General features: G+C 37.9%; 1 protein-coding gene across 1 annotated transcript in view; it reads left to right on the top strand.

Annotated features, from left to right (window-relative positions):
- Positions 1 to 18881, top strand: part of LOC116575087 — a 139304-nt gene that overhangs the window by 23050 nt on the left and 97373 nt on the right. Inside the window, exons 2-3 of the mRNA XM_032316212.1 lie at positions 557 to 665; positions 4680 to 4767. Of these exons, the coding sequence (XP_032172103.1) occupies positions 4736 to 4767 (32 nt within the window). The 5' untranslated portion in view covers positions 557 to 665; positions 4680 to 4735. The remainder of the gene's footprint in view (positions 1 to 556; positions 666 to 4679; positions 4768 to 18881) is intronic.

Raw genomic sequence — 18881 nt, 5'->3', positions numbered from 1 at the left:
TTTGAATAGACATACAAATGGCCAACAAGTATATGAAAAGGTGTTCAATATCACTGATCTTCAGAAGAATAGGAATCAAAACCACAAAGAATTATTACCTCACCTGTTAGGATATCTAGTATAAAAACCTCACCTGTTAGGATATCTAGTATAAAAAAATACAATAACAAAGGTGGAGAGAAAGAACCTCTTGTACACTGGTGGGAATGAAAATTGGTGCAACTACATTCATGCAACCAATATAAACTGGTGCAGTAAGAAGTTTCCTCAAGAAATTAAAACTGCCATATGATCCAGTAATCCCACTTCTGGGTATATATCCAAAGGAAATGAAACCATTGTCTTGAAGAGGTATCTGTACTCCCATGCATGGTAGCATTTTCACAACAACCAAGGGAACGATCTTAGTGTTGTTCACCAACGGATGAACGAATAAAGAAAATTTGGTATACATACAATGGAATATTCTTTAACCTTATCAAAGAAAGAAGTCCTGTCTCTGACCTTCTGAGAGCTCAGATGGGCCTTACCTACAGCTTAGATCCCATTTTTTCAGCATCCTTTTTGCCTTCTTGCTGTGCCAACAGGGAAAGGGAGATCCAGCTTTCCATCCCTATCGTCTTCTGCTTGCCTCCATGACTGCCCAAGTCTCTGAAGAAAGACAGGTGATATTTCACTTTTCCTTCTGTATTTTGGGCACTTTCTCATAGTGGAATTCCCTGATTTGAGACAGCATTGCTCAAAGAAAACAAAAAACAAAAAACTTGCAAGCAGCTAGGATGTTCAGGTCCCAGCCCACTTTGTAACAGTTCACAGTTAAGTTCTGAGGATCTAATGTATAACATGGTAAGCATAGTTAATACTGTATTGTACAAGAGAAATTTTCTAAGAGACAACTTTCATGTTCTCACTAAAAAAATACATGAAAAAAATTAATATGGGTGTTCATGGTAAAGAATGCTCACTTCCATTTGTAGAAGGTTTTATGGAGAAGGTGGCAACTTAAGCTGAGTTTTGAAAAATGATCTTGAAGAGATCATTTTAGCCAGAGCAAACAATAGAAGGGAGGCTGTGGAAACAGGAAAAAACAAAACAAAACAACAGGATATGTACTGAAATTGGCATTTAACCCAAGCACACAATAATATAGGGCATCTAAACGCCACGGAAATGACTAAAACCCTGAAGAAAGTGTGCGATGAAGGAGACAAAGGGAAGATGACATAGGGAATACCTACTCTTAAGATACAGATCCAGCTGAGACACTAGACAATTATGTTCAGAGAGAACTAGTTTAGTTCCATGAAGGAAGGTCAAAGGAGTCACACGCCACAGAGAAATTAAAGAGGCTGAAATAGGAAGAGGGCATTTGGGATTGCTCTGAGATTACTAGTGATCTCTGAGAATGAAGGAGAAGGAAGCCACATTGCACGGATTACATGGTAGAAAGAGGGAGTTATTTTTGTGACATTTGTGATGAAAGAAAGGCATGATAAGATGGTAATTTGAGGGGAGAGCAGAATGAAGAAAACTTCCATAATAACAGTAAATCTTTCTGGCTGCCATCAGAGCCAATTTCTTCTTGTTCCACTGTTAGATGGGGCAGGATGGAAGTCAACATCACTTTCCCTAAAGACCGTTTTAGAAAAGTTATTAACAAGCAAGTTATCCTCTGGTCTGTTCCCCACTACTGTTATTTCAGTAGAAATGAATCTTTCAGAGAGCTGCAGTTGGAAAAATGTCAGTGTTCACTGCTGGCATGGGTGGTATTTCTCATTTGAAATAAAATGTTTCCTCTACAAGGATAATGTAAAGGCAGTTAGGATTGAAATTAAAAAGAAAAAAAAGAAAAGAATTTATTCTATTGTCCCTTAGGTTCAAGCTTTAAGGATAGATGATAATGTTTAAACATTAAAAATAAACATTAAAAAGAAATAAAATGTTTTTCCCTTTATCAACAATAGTTCTAAGTTATTTCTTCTTACAAGTTTGCTTTCGAAAGATTATATACTGAAGATTAATAGAAACACATGTGAAAATCAGTAATTCCTGATATCCTTGTGGGTATTTAATGTAAAGTCAGTTTGAAAATGAGTCTTCAAGGCAATGACAATTGGATAGAGCAGTGTTTTAGAGTCCCTGTTAAGTAGAGAAAATGGACAAAAAATAAGAAAGTACACGACAGAAATCTCAAAGGTAAGAACATATATTAAGAACAAGAGTAACATATCTGAGGAAGAAAAGGAAATTTGGAAAAGAGAGAGATAAGGAAGTAGGAAATTAATAATTTCCTAAATAAAACTCTAAACTTCATTTACTTCTCTACTATAAACACTGAAAGAAAATTCCTTTGAATACGTGACTATTACCTCTTCAGTGAATGTTTAACAAACATTTTGATGTTTCTTAAATGTTCTCAAACTTTTGTTTGAGTAAGTTTATGTGACACTCTATTATGGTTTTTTAGTTTTATTTCTGTTCTTAAATTATGTGAAGAGTAAAATATGTTGGATTTTAATGATCTAGCCATGCTAGGAACATGTTCAACTAGACAAAAGCAGGATTGATTTTTTCTGGTAACAAAATTTGAAAACATTATGTATGAAAAATTATCAATTAACTTTCAAGAAGAATGAATAGTGAATAGAAAGTAATTTTTATGTAGTACAAGAGTTTTATTTGGATGCGGAAATAAAAGTATAAAGTATAGAGAATAAAATATGACTTGTGTTACTTTTGTTTAAAATGCCTACTCTTTTTTAAAAATATTTTTATAAATTTTTAAATTTTTTAATTAACATCTAAAGTATTATTATCCCCAGGGGTACAGGTCTGTGAATCGCCAGGTTTACACTTCATAGCACTCACCATAGCACATACCTTCCCCAATGTCCATAACCCCACCACCCTCTCCCTACCTGCTTCCCCCCAGAAACCCTCAGCTTGTTTTGTGAGATTAAGAGTCTCTTACGGTTTGTCTCCCTCCCAATCCCATCTTGTTTCATTTATTCTTTTCCTACCCCCGAACCCCCCAACATTGCATCTCCAATTCCTCATATCAGGGAGATTATATGATAGTTGTCTTTCTCTGATTGACTTATTTCTCTAAGCATAATACTCTCTAGTTCCATCCACGAGGTCGCAAATGGCAAGATTTCATTTCTTTTGATGGCTGCATAGTATTCCATAGTATATATATACCACATCTTCTTTATCCATTCATCTGTTGATGGACATCTAGGTTCTTTCCATAGTTTGGCTATTGTGGACACTGCTGCTATAAACATTTGGGTGCATGTGCCCCTTTGGATCACTACATTTGTATCCTTAGGGTAAATGCCCAAGAGTTAGACCAATTTGGGGCATAGTTAAATTTTTAGAAGCTTAGTATAGTCTTTGAGGGCACCTGGGTGGCTTAGTTGGTTAAGCATCTGCCTTTGGCTCAGGTCATGATCCCAGGGTCTTATATAGTCTTTAATTCTAGTTTTGTATGCTTATTAATATATAATCTCTATTGAGTTCTAACTGTATGCTATACACTTTCCTAGGCACTAGGATCTCTTAAGTGAAAAAATAGATTAATATCTTTGTTTTCATAGAACTTATATCTTAGTAGAAAGAAAGAGACAAATAGTGAATATAGCAAATAAGTAAATTATGTTAAGTATTCTTTTTTAAAAAAAAGCAGGATGAGGGGAATGAGAAAAAGGACAAAGTTTGGGTGACAGCTTCAAGTGAGGGTAGGAGTCACAAGAGGTTTTATAGGGAAAGTGACTTTTGAGAAAAATCTTCAGTGAGGTAAGAGATGAAGTCATGTGAGATATCTCGAGGAAGAGTATTCCAGACTTAGAAAACAACCAGTGCAGTGTACCTCAGGCTGGAATGTGCCTGAAATTTTGAGGAAAAGCAAGGAGACAAGTGTGGTTGAAATAAAGAGAGGAAGGAGTGAGAAGACGGTAAGTACTAAAGAAAAAAATCAGAGGTACACAAAAGATTTATGTGTATTGACACCCAATAATGGGTATTATTGAAAAAATTAGAGTGTCAACATGTGATGGAATATTACACATCCCATGTTTATGTAAAATATTTAATGACCTAATAAAATGTTAATAACTTAATGGTAACTGAGACATGCTGTATAACATATAAATATAATTATAGAATAGATTTACTTATGGATATATAATTATACCAAATGTAAGAGTAATGATTTGTTGTTCATGTTATTATGGGCAATTTTTATTTATACTGTATTTTTAAATTATTTATACATCATTTTCTTATTTTGGAAAAGCTATTTCCAATCAGATTTTCCCCAAATAAAAAAAATGCTGGAGTGAATGTTTTCAAACAACAAATGACATCAAAGAGCTGTGAATGTCAGCTATAATGTTGAGCAAACTAGTCTGTAGTAATTTGTACAGTTGTTCAGCAAGTACTAACCCCCCCCTCCCCCTCATACTGTAGGTGGAATATACTTCAGCAATCCCAGGATATTGGGTTTGGCCATGTGACTTGCTTTGACCAATGGAATGTTAGTAGTCATGATGTAAGTGGAACTTTAAATGGGCTTGGTTCTTAATTTGGCTTGGTCCTGATATTCCAGTTAGGTGCCTTGAGGGGAGCACGCCTTGGGTAGATCAAACATGTAAAACAAACCTGAACTTACCTTGCAGTCTGCACCCAAGCCAGAAGCAGAGCCACCCAGAAAAGCCCAGTTTAAACAGATGAAATGCCATTGACTTATAGATCTTTGGGCAAAGAGTAAGTGCCTGTTTCTGTAAGCCATCGAATTTGGTTTGGTTTGTTATGTAGTGTTACTGTAGCAGTAACTAATATATACACAGTGTGTTTTTATTGGTCAACTTATCTAAAACCATAATAAATAAAGAGAAGATTGAAAAGAAAAGATACAAGGTTATTATTCTTGTAGATTTTTATACCTGGCACATAATCTGAATGGTGAACTTTTTGTTTACGCATTACTTCATTAATGGATTTGAATATTAATCTAATAGGTAAGTAACTTCTGGTAGCAAGGGCGGGGTAAATTAGGCTACTATCAATTTGTGTAGAATCACTGTGGTTGCCAAGAGTGGCCTGGATACCAATCTTCTTAGCATCAGAATTCAATTTCTCGGGACACCTGGGTGGCTTAGTCCATTAAGTGTCTGCCTTCGGCTCAGGTCATGATCCCAGGGTCCTGGGACTAAGTCCGGCTTCAGGATCCTTGCTCAGCGGGGAGCCTGCTTCTGCCTCTGCCTGCTGTTCTCCCTGATCGTGCTCTTTCTCTTGCTCTCTCTCTCTCTGACAAATAAATAAAAATAAATAAAATCTCAAGCAGAGAGAGTCAATTGTCATATGGTTTCACTTATTTGTGGAGCATAACAAAAAGCATGAAGGACATGGGGAGTTAGAGAGAAGGGGGTTGGAGTAAATTGGAAGGGGAGGTGAATCATGAGAGACTATGGACTCCAAAAAACAATCTGAGGGGTTTGAAGTGGCGGGGGGGGGGGGAGGGTGGAGGGGGGGTGGGAGGTCGGGGTACCAGGTGGTGGGTATTATAGAGGGCACGGATTGCATGGAGCACTGGGTGTGGTGCAAAAATAATGATACTGTTATGCTGAAAATAAATAAATTTAAAAAAAATTAAATAAAATAAATAAAATCTTTAAAAAAAAAAAAAAAAGGATTCAACTTCTCCCTGTGTCCAGTCTGTCTCCATTATTCTTCCACGGGGGCTGCTCCTGAGATCACCCAGCTGTGAACCTCCTGCATGCCAATCCCAGGGCCCTGGGAGCAAGTTCCACACCGGGGTCCCTGCTCAGAGGAGAGCCTGCTTCTCCTTCCACCTCTGCCCTTCCTCCCTGCTCACGTGCTCATACTCTTTCTCTCTCTCTCTCTCTGACAAATAAATAAATAAATAAAGTCTTAAAAAAAAGCTTTACCCCAGATGTCTTTCTACACATATATATATATACATATGGACGCATAGGAATATAAATTGGTGGCAACAACTTTTTAATGAGATTATAGTCTAAATGAAAATATTTAATTTAAATTTGAGGTCAAGAGAAATGAAAATGCTGGGATATTCTAAGAGATTTCTCTAAGCTTGCAAGAGATAATAAAACACATTAAGAAGTTGGAGTCATTCTTAAAAATTATTTCCATTTTAAGCAGTATCGATTGAAGTCCTTGCAGTGGGAAATGAGGTAATTTCTAACAATAGCTAACACTTATTGAGTGATTACAATGCCTTAAGTGTAGTAAGCCATATCATCCCCGAAACAAGCTCAAGAGGTGGAGGTATCATCCCTGTTTTTAATTTTTTTACATTTTTATTTATTTATTTATTTAAAAGATTTTATTTATTTATTTGACAGAAAGAGATCACAGGTAGGCAGAGAGGCGGGCAGAGAGAGGAAGGGAAGCAGGCTCCCTGCTGAGCAGAGAGCCCGATGCGGGGCTTGATCCGCAGGCCTCTGGGATCATGATCTGAGCCAAAGGCAGAGAGGCTTTAACCCACTGAGCCACCCAGGCACCCCTCATCCCTGTTTTTTTTTTTTTTTTTTTTAAAGATTTTATTTATTTATTTGTCAGAGAGCGAGGGAGCGCGAGCGAGCACAGGCAGAGTGGCAGGCAGAGGCAGAGGGAGAAGCAGGCTCCCTGCGGAGCAAGGAGCTCGATGTGGGACTCTATCCCATGACGCTGGGATCATGACCTGAGCTGAAGGCAGCTGCTTAACCAGCTGAGCCACCCAGGCATCCCTCATCCCTGTTTTTTAGATGAGAAAACTAAGCTAAGGAAAATTCACATAATTGCCCAGGGCCACACTATTAAGAAAGCAGCAAGGCTAGAATTCTGATCTGAGCCCAGAGGCCTGGGTCCTAAACTTGTCTCCTTTCACATTAGTGCCTGCATCCCCTCAGGTCAGTGGAACTTTTTATTTTGCACAGCCAGACTATATGACTTCTATCATTTTACCTGCCATTGCTTTTTGACCATACTATTTAGTATTTATTCTGTAGTTAGGTGGATTTCATTCCATCCCTGGTCTCTTTACATGGCTTTTGCTTTTCTGAGATGAGTAGTTGGATTTTGGGGTGTGTGTGTGTGTGTGTGTGTGTGTTTCTTCTTCTCTTTCTCCTCCTTCTTCTTCTCCTTCTTTTGCCCAGTAAGAGCCTAGGAATCCTATATTCCTAGAATTCCTTCAAATTTGTATGGTCTGTTTGATGTTCTGACATCTTGATTGAGTATAATCTTCTTAGGGTGTATGTTTTCTTTCTTTTTCCTTTAGAAAATTTCTTCATATATTTCTCCCCTATGTTTTGGCTTGGATCACGCTGCTCCTCGATTTTTTTTCTTTTTCCTTTTCAGAGATTTTTTGTTTTCTGCCTGAGGCCTGAAGAATTTCCTCTTTTCCTTTCTTTGTTTTTCTTTCTCTATCCCCTCCCTTTTTTCTTCTGTGTTCTTTATTTTTAAAATATAATGATTGTACTAAGCTATGACTTAATTAGTGGTAATCAGATGGATTCAGTGTGCTGGAATCATTCTTTATTTGAAGGTTACTTGTTGGTAATAATTCTTTGAAGGCTTTTGGTTGCATTTGTTAAGTTCTCTAGGTTCAGGAAGCTTTCTGTTGAATTGTGGGTGTTTATGCTCCTTATCTATTTATTTATATTTGATTGTTTCAATACCAACCACCCCTTTCTTATTTTTTAATCTGGTGATTGATTTTATTGGTGACTTGCTCAAATTTTTTGTCCATTTTAGTAATCCAATTTTCTTTTTTTTTTTTTTAAGATTTTTTTTTTTTTTAATTTATCTGACAGAGATCACAAGTAGGCAGAGAGGCAAGCAGAGGGAGAGGAGGAAGCAGGCTCCCTGCAGAGCAGAGAGCCCGATGTGGGGCTCGATCCCAGGACCCTGGGATCATGACCTGAGCCGAAGGCAGAGGCTTAACCCACTGAGCCACACAGGTGCCCCAGTAATCCAATTTTCATCTCTGTCTATTCTATTTCTAATTTATCTGTAATGATGCTGTTTTGGCCCTCAATTCAATGCTTATAATCTCTTATTTATTCTCCTATTCTTCTCTTATCATTTTGGGGTGGTTTATTTTGTTGTTGTTCTTATTTTATTTATTAACATTGTAGACTGTCTTCCCATTTCTTTTCACCTTACTTTTGTTTGGATACTATATCTTTGATCTATTATATTTAATTTTTGATTCTCTTTCCACTGTCCCTAAAAGGAGTTGACTTTCTTTTCTGTGATACAATGTAGAGGTGGTTTTTTTTTTTTTTTTTTTTTTTTTTTTAACGCCAGCACAAGGCATACTGGGAGGGGGAAAGGGATTACTCAGAGGAAATGGTATCTAGTATTTGTAACAATACCTAAGCTGTGCTCTCATATCTTGTTTTCTTAATGTTCTGTACTGGGCTTATCTATTAGGATAAGCTATCTGCTGTAAGAAGTATTTCTCCAACCTTGGATATTTAATATAATAAAACTTTATAATAGTTCACTTATGTTCTAGTCCAATGAGGGTATTGTGGGGGAAAAGGACCCTAGTCGTTCAGCGACTAAAATCCTTTTATCCTGTGAGGCTATCATTCTCAGCCTGTGAATTTTATGGTCATTATGGAAAGGGAAGAGAAAATAGAGGATCTGCTATAGGTCTGGAAGTGGCATTTGTAACTTTTACCACATTCCACTGGCTGAGTCTCAGTTTCATGGCCCCAAGATAGTTGCAAAGTGGCTTGGAGATGGAGAGAAAATGTGTGTTCCAGAGGAACAGTAGATGGATTTGTTGAACACAGGTTTACTCCCTGCTTTGGTAACCATAAAATCATTGTAAGAAGTGAGTACCATCAGGCTGCTGATCCATTCTTCCATCCGGTGTGACTCATTGTGGTTAGTTTCCCCTACTAAACCAGTTTCTCCCATCACTCGTTTCTATGACAAAATAAGATGACTCACTTAGCTTTACTCCACAAGCTAAGTATTGGAGTATTAGAGAGAATTCTCAGGGATTTGTGGACTCAGTAGTAGAAGGTAAGACATAAAACTTCAAGAGCTATCATAACATCAACAAGCCCCAAAGGCATTACGGTGAGTTCTGATCTGCTCTTGCCAGACAGAAATGACTCCCACCTAGCGGGAGAGGTTTCTCACCTGACCAGTTCCTCTGTCAGCTGGACCAGCTGCACTACACCTAGTCCTCAACCTAATGAATTTTACTTCCATGTTAGTCTGCAAAATTTTTCAAACAAGCCAATCACATCCTCCAGTGAGAAGCAGAAGACGCCTCATCTACTTGTTACTTCCACAGCTTATGTTGGTTCCCTCTGCTCCTGAGTGTAATCCGTGTGTGACCCCCGCAGGGCATGTGGAGTCCTCCTCCCCTGGGGTGTGAGTTACATGACTAATGAACTGCTATCATTCTCATTTCGCCAGGGTTAGGTGTCGTGTGTTCAGCCATCTCACACTATTTAGGGCAAAGGATCCCTCTTTTACTAATGAGATGAATAGGAAATGGTCAGAACAGGAGAGCTAGGAGTCTTACTGTATGAGTTTGCCCAATTTTGCTTCAGCAACTTGAGTTTTTCTTCCTTCTCATCATTTTTGTTAAGAACACAATATTAGAGGGCACCTGTTTTATTGTCTAGTTTAGTTTCTAGCTTTATTTATTTTTTTTAGTTCAACTAGTCAAATGTTGGGGAGACAGTTTTGAAACTATTTTGTTTTGTTTCAAAATTCTTTATAGACAATGATTTTGCAGAAAAGTGTAGAAGGACAATGTGTAGAAGGAAGGGTATCCAGGAGCAACCAGCATCAATATCATTATTGGACATGAACAATAAGTGAGAAAGGAAGAAACTCTAAGTAAGAATGAGACTATTTGAAAAAAAAAAAAAAGGAGTGAGACTATCTGTATGCTGCATTCGAAAGAGAACAAAAACACCTCATAAACCTTTAAAAACCGAACTCAGTGAAGTTATTAGAGTGTCTGAACCATTAGATGTCATTTTAATTTCATCATGCTGAAAATTTTTATGTTTTTATGAGAGGACAATATGTCAATGCCATCAAAGATAAACTGGGGCTACTGAGCTCCTGAGAGCACCAGACAGAGCAAACACACCCCTGGGAAACTCCGCATCCTAGGATCTAACTCTGCTTCTGAAGAACAGTTATGCAGCCAGTCATGCAGAAGACTTTGAATCGCACGAATGAATCACTCTTGAATTAACTCCCTGTATTTCTTCTTAACCATATAGCAAGTAGAATAGGTACCTTCTTAAGTGGTACTCTGAGAACTCCTACTCCAAAATGTCAACCTATCAACTTAGAATTTCCATCTTAGCCTTCATACCTTAGGGTCTGCAACACTATGGAGTATTACGTCTCCATCAGAAAGGACGAATACCCAACTTTTGTAGCAACATGGACAGGACTGGAAGAGATTATGCTGAGTGAAATAAGTCAAGCAGAGAGAGTCAATTATCATATGGTTTCACTTATTTGTGGAGCATAACAAATAGCATGGAGGACATGGGGAGATAGAGAGGAGAAGGGAGTTGGGGGAAATTGGAAGGGGAGGTGAACCATGAGAGACTATGGACTCTGAAAAACAATCTGAAGGGTTTGAAGGGGCGGGGGGTGGGTGGTTGGGGGAACCAGGTGGTGGGTATTGGAGAGGGCACGGATTGCATGGAGCACTGGGTGTGGTGCAAAAACAAGGAATACTGTTATGCTGAAAAAAACAAAACAAAAACTGTTTGGTCTTCAGTACCTCAAAGGATAAGGAGGATTTCAACAGAAAGAATGAGTAGTTAACAATGGCTTTATTATGGAGAATTATTGGCTAAAAAGTTATTGACTTAAACTAGTCAGGGCAAGATGCTCTAATTATAAGCTGTGTCAAGTACCTAAGATAATAATAATAATAATAATAGCTAATATGTGTGAGGCAATTACAAAGTATTAGGTCTATTGCTAAGAATGCAACATAAATTATCATATCTAATGCATCAGCAAAAAGTTAGACGCTTTTATTGTCTATATTTTGCAGATAAAGAAGCTGGGGCTTAGAGAGGTTGAGTAAAGAGACATGAGCATATAACTAACAAGTTCTGTGACTGAGAATCTCACCTTAGATTTCTGACTCGCTGTCAGAGTTCTTAACCTATGCTCTGTGAGTATCATGGGCTGTAGGAAAGAACATCTGGAACAAAGATTACTTAGGCTGCCTGCTTCAAAAATGTTTTATCTTGGATTCTAACTTAATTGCTAATTTATTCATCCAACCATTATTTGTTGCCCACCAACTTTGGTCTTGAGACTGTGTTAGATATTGTGAATATAAACACAAATGGAAGTGAATCCCTTCCAGCAAGCAGTTCATGGCTCAGTGGAATGGTTAGAAAATGAAACATCTTGGGTTTTTCTATGTATTCTTCTGTAGAAATTGATAAAAGGAGTTAATTACAAGACAACAAACTTCACATTTTTCATTAAAAAAAAAAGAAAATAAAGAATTGAAAATACAGCATGGTAAGGAGCATGTAGGGACAAGCAAAGAGTGGTAGGGACCCTACAGCTAGCACTGAGGAGGCTTTTATGACGGGCAGTGGGGGCACTACACTATGATTCTTCCTTCTTTAGAAATTCTAAGAGGTACAGTATTGTCTCTCCCTTTCTTTGCTATTCTTCGTCCCACTCTTTCATCAAATAGTGAACATAATTAAATGAAAATGACCATGAAAGCCATACAATGGTTAAGAGTCAAGTTCACAGAACACCTGGGTGGCTCCAGTAACCACACCAGTTGGTTAAATATCTGCTTTTTGCTCAGGTCATGATCTCAGGGTCCTAGGATGGAGTCCCATATCAGGCTTTTTTTTTTTTTTTTTTTTAAGATTTTATTTATTTATTTGACAGACGGAGATCACAAGCAGGCAGAGAGAGAGGAGGAAGCAGGCTCCCTGATGAGCAGAGAGGCCATGCGGGGCTGGATCCCAGGACCCTGGGATCATGACCTGAGCCGAAGGCAGAGGTTTTAACCCACTGAGCCACCCAGGCACCCCCCAAATCAGGCTTTTTGCTCAGTGGCGTATCTGCTTCTCCTTCTGCCCCTCCCTCCTGCTCCTTCTCTCTCTCTCTCTCTCTCAAATAAATAAATGAATAAAATCTTAAAAAAAAAAAGTCAAGTTCACATTGATTTGGACACATTTGCTCCAAGTTTCAAGTGTTCATAGAAAATGAGAATATTAAGCAATCCCATTTTTTCTTTTTAGGAGCAGAAAGAAGATGTATCCCTAAAGATTGTTAGTAAGGGGAAGGTAGGGAGAACTTGGATTTGGATCCTCTTTTAGTTGAAATGTGACCTTCAAGAAACCTCTGATAACCACAGAAAATAGTTTTTACTAAATAGCTTCACTGTCTGTCCCCTGTTTTTCAAAGAAAAAAAAAAATCATCCCTGCAATCATTTCTTGGAATTGTCTTGATTTTTCAGCAATTTAAATTCTAACGTAGTCCTGTGCAGAGAATATGACTATAGTTTGAGTGTATATGTGTGTAGGTGCTGATAATTTTGCATTTTCTTTGGGGATGGAAAAGGAAAACAATTTAAGCTGAGAAAATTCTTAAATATTCATTTTTAAAAATTTTACTAAAGAACTTTGTCAAACCATTGTCAAAAAAATACTGTGTGACTTTGCTCTAGTTACTTAACCTCTCAGAACCTCATGTTTTCTCACTTGTACTTCTTAGATTTGCTCGGAATATTAAATGAGATAGGGATATTGATTTCAAACCATCTTTCCTGTTATTTTCAACATAGCCTTCATCACCTATTGATACATTGTTTATCAGTTTGTTTGCTTTCTCCCCACTAGTAAATACTTTATATCCAGAAAAGCCTGGATAGTATCTATTGTCTTCATTACCATAACCCATGTACAAAGAATAGTATTGGGCACTTAGTAACTGACTAAATAAATGAATACATGATGGCAAAGCACTTAGTACAGTGTCTAGCTCATAGTACACATTCAATAAAGATGAGCTTTTATGATCATCATTGTTTCCTGACATACATTTGCATTTTAAAAGTAGCAAAGCTAACCTGAGTTAAGGAGATTTAGCTTACGGTTGTCTTGTGCGTCCTTGTTATTTCTGCCTGGTCCTCTTTCTTTGTTAGTCTTTGTTTTTGACTGCATTTTAATGTATTAGGTGAAAGGTTTACTTTTCACACTGATATTTAAGAATTAAAGAAAATGCCTGACACAGAATGATTCAACACCAGAAGGCTAAGTCCTTAATTATATGGTTGAGATAGCGGCTGAAACAGCAGCACCAGCAGTGGAGGAATTTGGGGGAGGGGAAGAAAGAAAGCTCAGAACTATCCGGAGGAAAATTGTTGGTGCAAGCATCTCTTTTTATTCTTCACCCACACCACACACCTCTCAAATCACACCAGTAACCTGCTACATTCAGACTGTCACACAGCTGGATGATGTGTTATAGGTTAACAACCTAAACACTTTCTAGCATGAGATTTGATGACTTGTGTTGCCTTGAACAAAATCTCCTTAAGCACATGCTGGGTTGGGGGAGCAAGTAAGTGGCCATAATTGTGACACATACATGGGGTTTGATGGCTCACGAATGCTCCTTCCCTTTAACCAAAATTTGGACAAAGATGCCCTCTGAAATCAACTCCTTTTAATCAATTTCATTGTAGAATCTCAGAGGTAGTTTAAGTTGCTTTAGGTCATTAACCCAGATGTTGTTCTCTGTATCATCAGAGAAATATGCAGATACCTTTTAATGGGTTTTCATATCTAAACTGTTCATCTGTTTTGTTTTAAATACCAATGATCATGCCTCCATACGATCCGTGTATAATATTTTCCCTACAGGATATGTTTCATTTACTTTCAGCATTCTTTCAATTATATTAATTTTGTTTTGATGAAAATCATTGATTTATAATTGCTATCAAAGGCTTCTTTATCAGATGTAGCTGATGAATTGCTACCAGAGCAGGAAGCTATAAAACAACAACAACACAGCTTTGTGAGGATGGCCCATGTTCCCAATAAAGATTAAATGTCTGCTAGATCAATAATGGTGAAAATACTAGAATACATTATTTCTGAAATGAGATACTATGTAAATGTGCCTAAATTCATACTTTGTCTATTATAGGTTCATACTATTTTAAACAATGTGTATTTCTTTAATAATGATCTGCATGATTGTTCCATTAAATAAAAGAGTTGTTCGTATTCGGTCCTTTCTTCCTCTATTTTCACTACTGAATTTGCAAATTATGCTTAATTTAGAGGAAATAATTACAATAAAATAAAATGCTCTCTTCAGCTTTCCTGAACGTTTCTACTGATACTATTTTGAAGATGAGGGTAATGCCATATACCCAATCAACAATTTTGCTCTATTTTATCCCTGGGAGAAGGCTGATACATTAGGATATTTATATCTATTTTCTTCCTGTGTGCATTAAAAAAAAAATCTGAAAAGCCTTATAGAAACAATGTTATTTTGTGTGTGACTCGGGTTAAAATAACACTCATATCAATTTCCTGTTCAAGTACCATAATTATATGGCAAAACTTGATTTTTGTAATTTAAAGTTTATTGTTGTTATCTCCCTTTTTGCAGATTCAGTCTCACAGCATCAAATTCACAATGTCTGGCAGCTATTTAAATAACAAATGAGAATAATCATAGAGCAGGATTATCATCTCTTTCATTCTAGATATCAAACTTCCCTTAATTGCTTTAGAAGCCTCATAAACAATTGAGTCCCATGTAACATTGTTTTATAAGTAAAACGCATTAGTCTTTTACATGTTTCTCTCTGTCAAATCACTCGCTCTGGGGGAGCCGGCTGCCACATCCTGAGGGATCTTCAGAATCTCTAGGGAGAAGCCTACATGGTAAAGAACCGAGGTCTTTGGCCAATAGCCAGTGAGGACTGAGGCCTCCTGCCAACAGTGACATGAGTGACCTTGGAAGTGAGTCCATGAGCCCCAGCCAAACTTCCAGATAATTGCAGCCCTACTGACATCTTGACAGCAGCTTCATTAGAGACCCTGACCAACAACCACGCAGCTAAGTTGCTCTTGAATTCTGAGTGGCAGAAAAAGAGGTAATACGTATTTGTTGTTTTAAACCACTCAGTGCTGGGGTAATAAGTTATGCAGTAATGATGACTAATGTCATCTAGCACCAACAAGAGGCGGCTGTGATAGAAATGGTGGTGTGGCATGTTTGAGTAAAAAAGAGCATGAACTAGTTCACCCCCCTGCCCAAATCATTTTGGTTAGGAATTAGATTTGAGAGAGGAGCTTAGTGCTAAGGTTATGGAGCCTATGTTAGGATCTGTGGGGTGGACTAGCATGCTAAGGCAAGAGCCTCCATGTTACACCAGCTGAGGATAATATGGAAGACAGTGGAGATAGAGGCAAAGCCCAAGGTCAAGTAGCCCAAGCTTTACCAGACTGCAGTCACACATGAGAGAGCTCAGAACACCCTTCCTCTCCCACAGGCACAAGACAAATCTCTCAGGAACTTATAAAATCTCAAAAACGTTACACAGCGGGGGCACTTGGGTGGCACAGTTTGTTGAGTGTCCAACTCTTGGGTTTCAACTTATGTCATGACTTCGGGGTCATGGGATTGAGCCCCACATCAGGCTCTGTGTGAAGTCTGTTTGAGATTCTCTCACCCTCTCCCTCTGCCCCTACCCCCACTCTCTCTCTCTCAAATAAATAAATAAATAAATCTTAAAACAACAACAACAACAACAACAAAAATTTACACAGGGGTATAGGGGACAAGGGCAAGAGAGAGCTGAGAGTCATAAGAGACTGATTTTTTTTTTTTTTAAGATTATTTATTTATTTATTTATTTGACAGAGAGAAATCACAAGCAGGCAGAGAGGCAGGCAGAGGGAGGGGGGTAGCAAGCTCCCTGCTGAGCAGAGAACCCCATGTAGGGCTCGATCCAGGACCCTGGGATCATGACCTGAGCTGAATGCAGAGGCTTTAACCCACTGAGCTACCCAGGTGCCCCAAGAGACTGAGTTTTAAACTGAAAGTGATTAAGTGACCTTGAATTTGTAAGAAAGAACTTTCCACCAAAGAAGCAAATTAGGGCTTGAGAGTAAAATTAATTTCAGTTGTAGAGAAATAAAAGTTATTTGCAGACTTTTGCAATATTTGTAGTTACAAAACTTCACACCCGCTATTTCACAATTGATAGGGATACCTTTATTTTAGAGCAGGATAAAAAAAAAGATCATTGTTATCACAGAAGAGCAATGCCAATTTTCTTTCTTCAGAGGGAATATGTATCTGAAATTATTTGGGGGAAATAAGTAATTTTGGAGAACATGATCTCTTGCTTTCTGCTAATGGTGGCTAATACTTATGATGTACTCACAATGTTCCAGAGAGTTGTTCTCACCATTTTACAGATACTAAACTCATTCTGCACTAACAACAAATCTATTCTGTGCTTATTACCATCAGCCCCATTTAAAATAGGGAAACAAGAGGCACCTGGGTGTCTCAGTGGGTTAAGCCTCTGCCTTCGGCTCGGGTCATGATTTCGAGGTCCTGGATCTAGTCCCGCATTGAGCTTTCTGCTTGGCGGGAGCCTGCTTCCTCTTCTCTCTCTCTCTGCCTGCCTCTCTGCCCACTTGTGATCTCTCTCTGTCAAATAAATAAATAAATTCTTTAAAAATAAAATAAAATAAAATAAAATAAAATAAAATAAAATGGGGAAACAAAGGCACAGAAGAGCAAGGAAACTGCCAAGGGTCCTAGCCTGTCTGGTTCTGGAGTCTATGAACTTAACCACTGCCTTCTCATGTGCCCCAGGGTGTATCTTATATTTCTTCAAAGACTTTGTTTCTGGGACATCAAGTTTATGCTGAGCATTTTGACTAAGTTGGAAAAATGTAAGATTTGAACTCAGAATGTGAGTCCTCCTGATGACACTAGACAAAGAGCTTATTGGCTGGTCTCTAAAACTGCACTCATCTGTATGCACAGTTATTTATGGAGACTATTCCAATAGTATCTGGATTTCACTTTAAAGGTGAATAGCATTAGGTGTCCTGGCTGTGGCGTGAAGAGCCACACGGATCTTTAAGGACTGGCTTGTAAACATGTAATCAGAAGATCTGGCGTTGCCTGAGAATCCAGAGCAGGTTTTAAATAGCTTACAAAGAGCTCAGCTGGTCTTTCCAAGTCCAAGTTATCAAAAATAGTTTCCTAGTTTATGTGTGTGACCTTCCCTGGCCACAGACACGGAGCCACAAAGACTATTCTGCCTTTGCCCTCTCTGGATGCAAGAGCAAACGCATGACTTTTTCAAATATGAGCTATAGTTTAAAAATCTATATAATCACAAACATGGAGTGAGCATAGAGCCCTGTGAGGCCCATGGATTTCCCTGAATTCAGTAAAACCCCTCTCTCTCTACAAAATACCTCTAAGGTAAAGAATAAGTCCTTGGTGGCCAGGTCCTGCCTCCATCAGAATATTTAGCCAGAAACAGAGACCACCATGGAGAGAGGCTTGGAGATTCGTCTATAGACAACTTGAGAATCTCTAATATTATTCATTAATTCATTTTACCTGTCTTGTCTAAAAATTTCCTGGAAGAAGCATTAATATGATCCAATGGTTTTTCTCCCTTCTTGTTAGTCCTGGAAAGATAGTTTCCAATGTTTCTGAATCTATTTTGTGAGCTTTCCCCCTGAGAACAGTTCTGACCAACATCTCTATGTGAAGCCAGTGGAGAAGAAGAAAAATGATTGCAATGCTGAGATATTTTCTAGAATGCTAGTCATGTAGAAATACTATAAAACAAGATAAAGAAATGACATAAAAGTAGAAATAAATATACAAAATACTTAGGGAGCCACACTTTGGCACTATTCTCCACTTAAAAAAATAATGCTACTGAAAAAAAACTGTTTCAGTGTTCTTTTCTGTAAAGGGACTTCTAAGTTGCCACCTGGTAGAACTTGGTATATTCCTATGAAATCATGGGTTTTGATCTTCTAATATTGTTAATCAACATGGGACTGGATTTAATTTTCCAGGTGAGTTGGTTGGAATTTAATACGGTTTATTTGGCCAATAGCTATTTTCCTGGTAGAACAGATGTTGAAGGAAAACAAGTTCTCCTAGAAAGAGGTTTGTAACACTAGGTATGATTGACATTTTGGGTATAATATAAAGTAGAAACCTAAAGGTTAACCTACTTCCTTGAGTAGTTAGTTCTTTTGAAATAAATTTCTTATAATTTATTATGGAGCTGTTGAACACGATTTACTTCATAATTAGGATCTTAGGACAAAGAATTAAAAACAGATCTTAAAAAACTATTGCTAACAACAGTTTTTCCTACCCATGGAGTTGGAGAATTTTCAAGAATTTCCTTGATTCTCTCACAAAAGAAACAGAGAGCTAGCACTGCCACTCTCCTTTTCCTGGTTTCGGGTGCTATGTCAATGCTCTAGCAGGCATCTTGTGACTGTTAGGAACCTTAACAGGGGTAAGCCATGGAACTGATGTCTACCTCAGTTTTCCTCTGATGCAAGAAAAAAGATGGCTGTTTTCAAAAGCCACTCAGCTTTCCTATAAGTTGATGTGTATGTATTCCTAGTTCATATAATAAAATATAATTATACCAAATATGGTTATACCAAAGACTTAGAAGATGGTGATATTAAAGCCAAACTGGACAGTGTCCCATTTTTTTTCAACGCAATGAAAAAATTTCAAGACCAATTTCAAAACTGCAAAGTGCATTTCGTAGTTTCCC

The sequence above is a fragment of the Mustela erminea genome, chromosome 16, assembly GCF_009829155.1.
Source record: "Mustela erminea isolate mMusErm1 chromosome 16, mMusErm1.Pri, whole genome shotgun sequence".
NCBI classification, from domain to species: Eukaryota; Metazoa; Chordata; class Mammalia; order Carnivora; family Mustelidae; genus Mustela; species Mustela erminea.
Note: the sequence above shows the minus strand (reverse complement) of the source record. Positions and strands in the feature narration are given on the sequence as shown.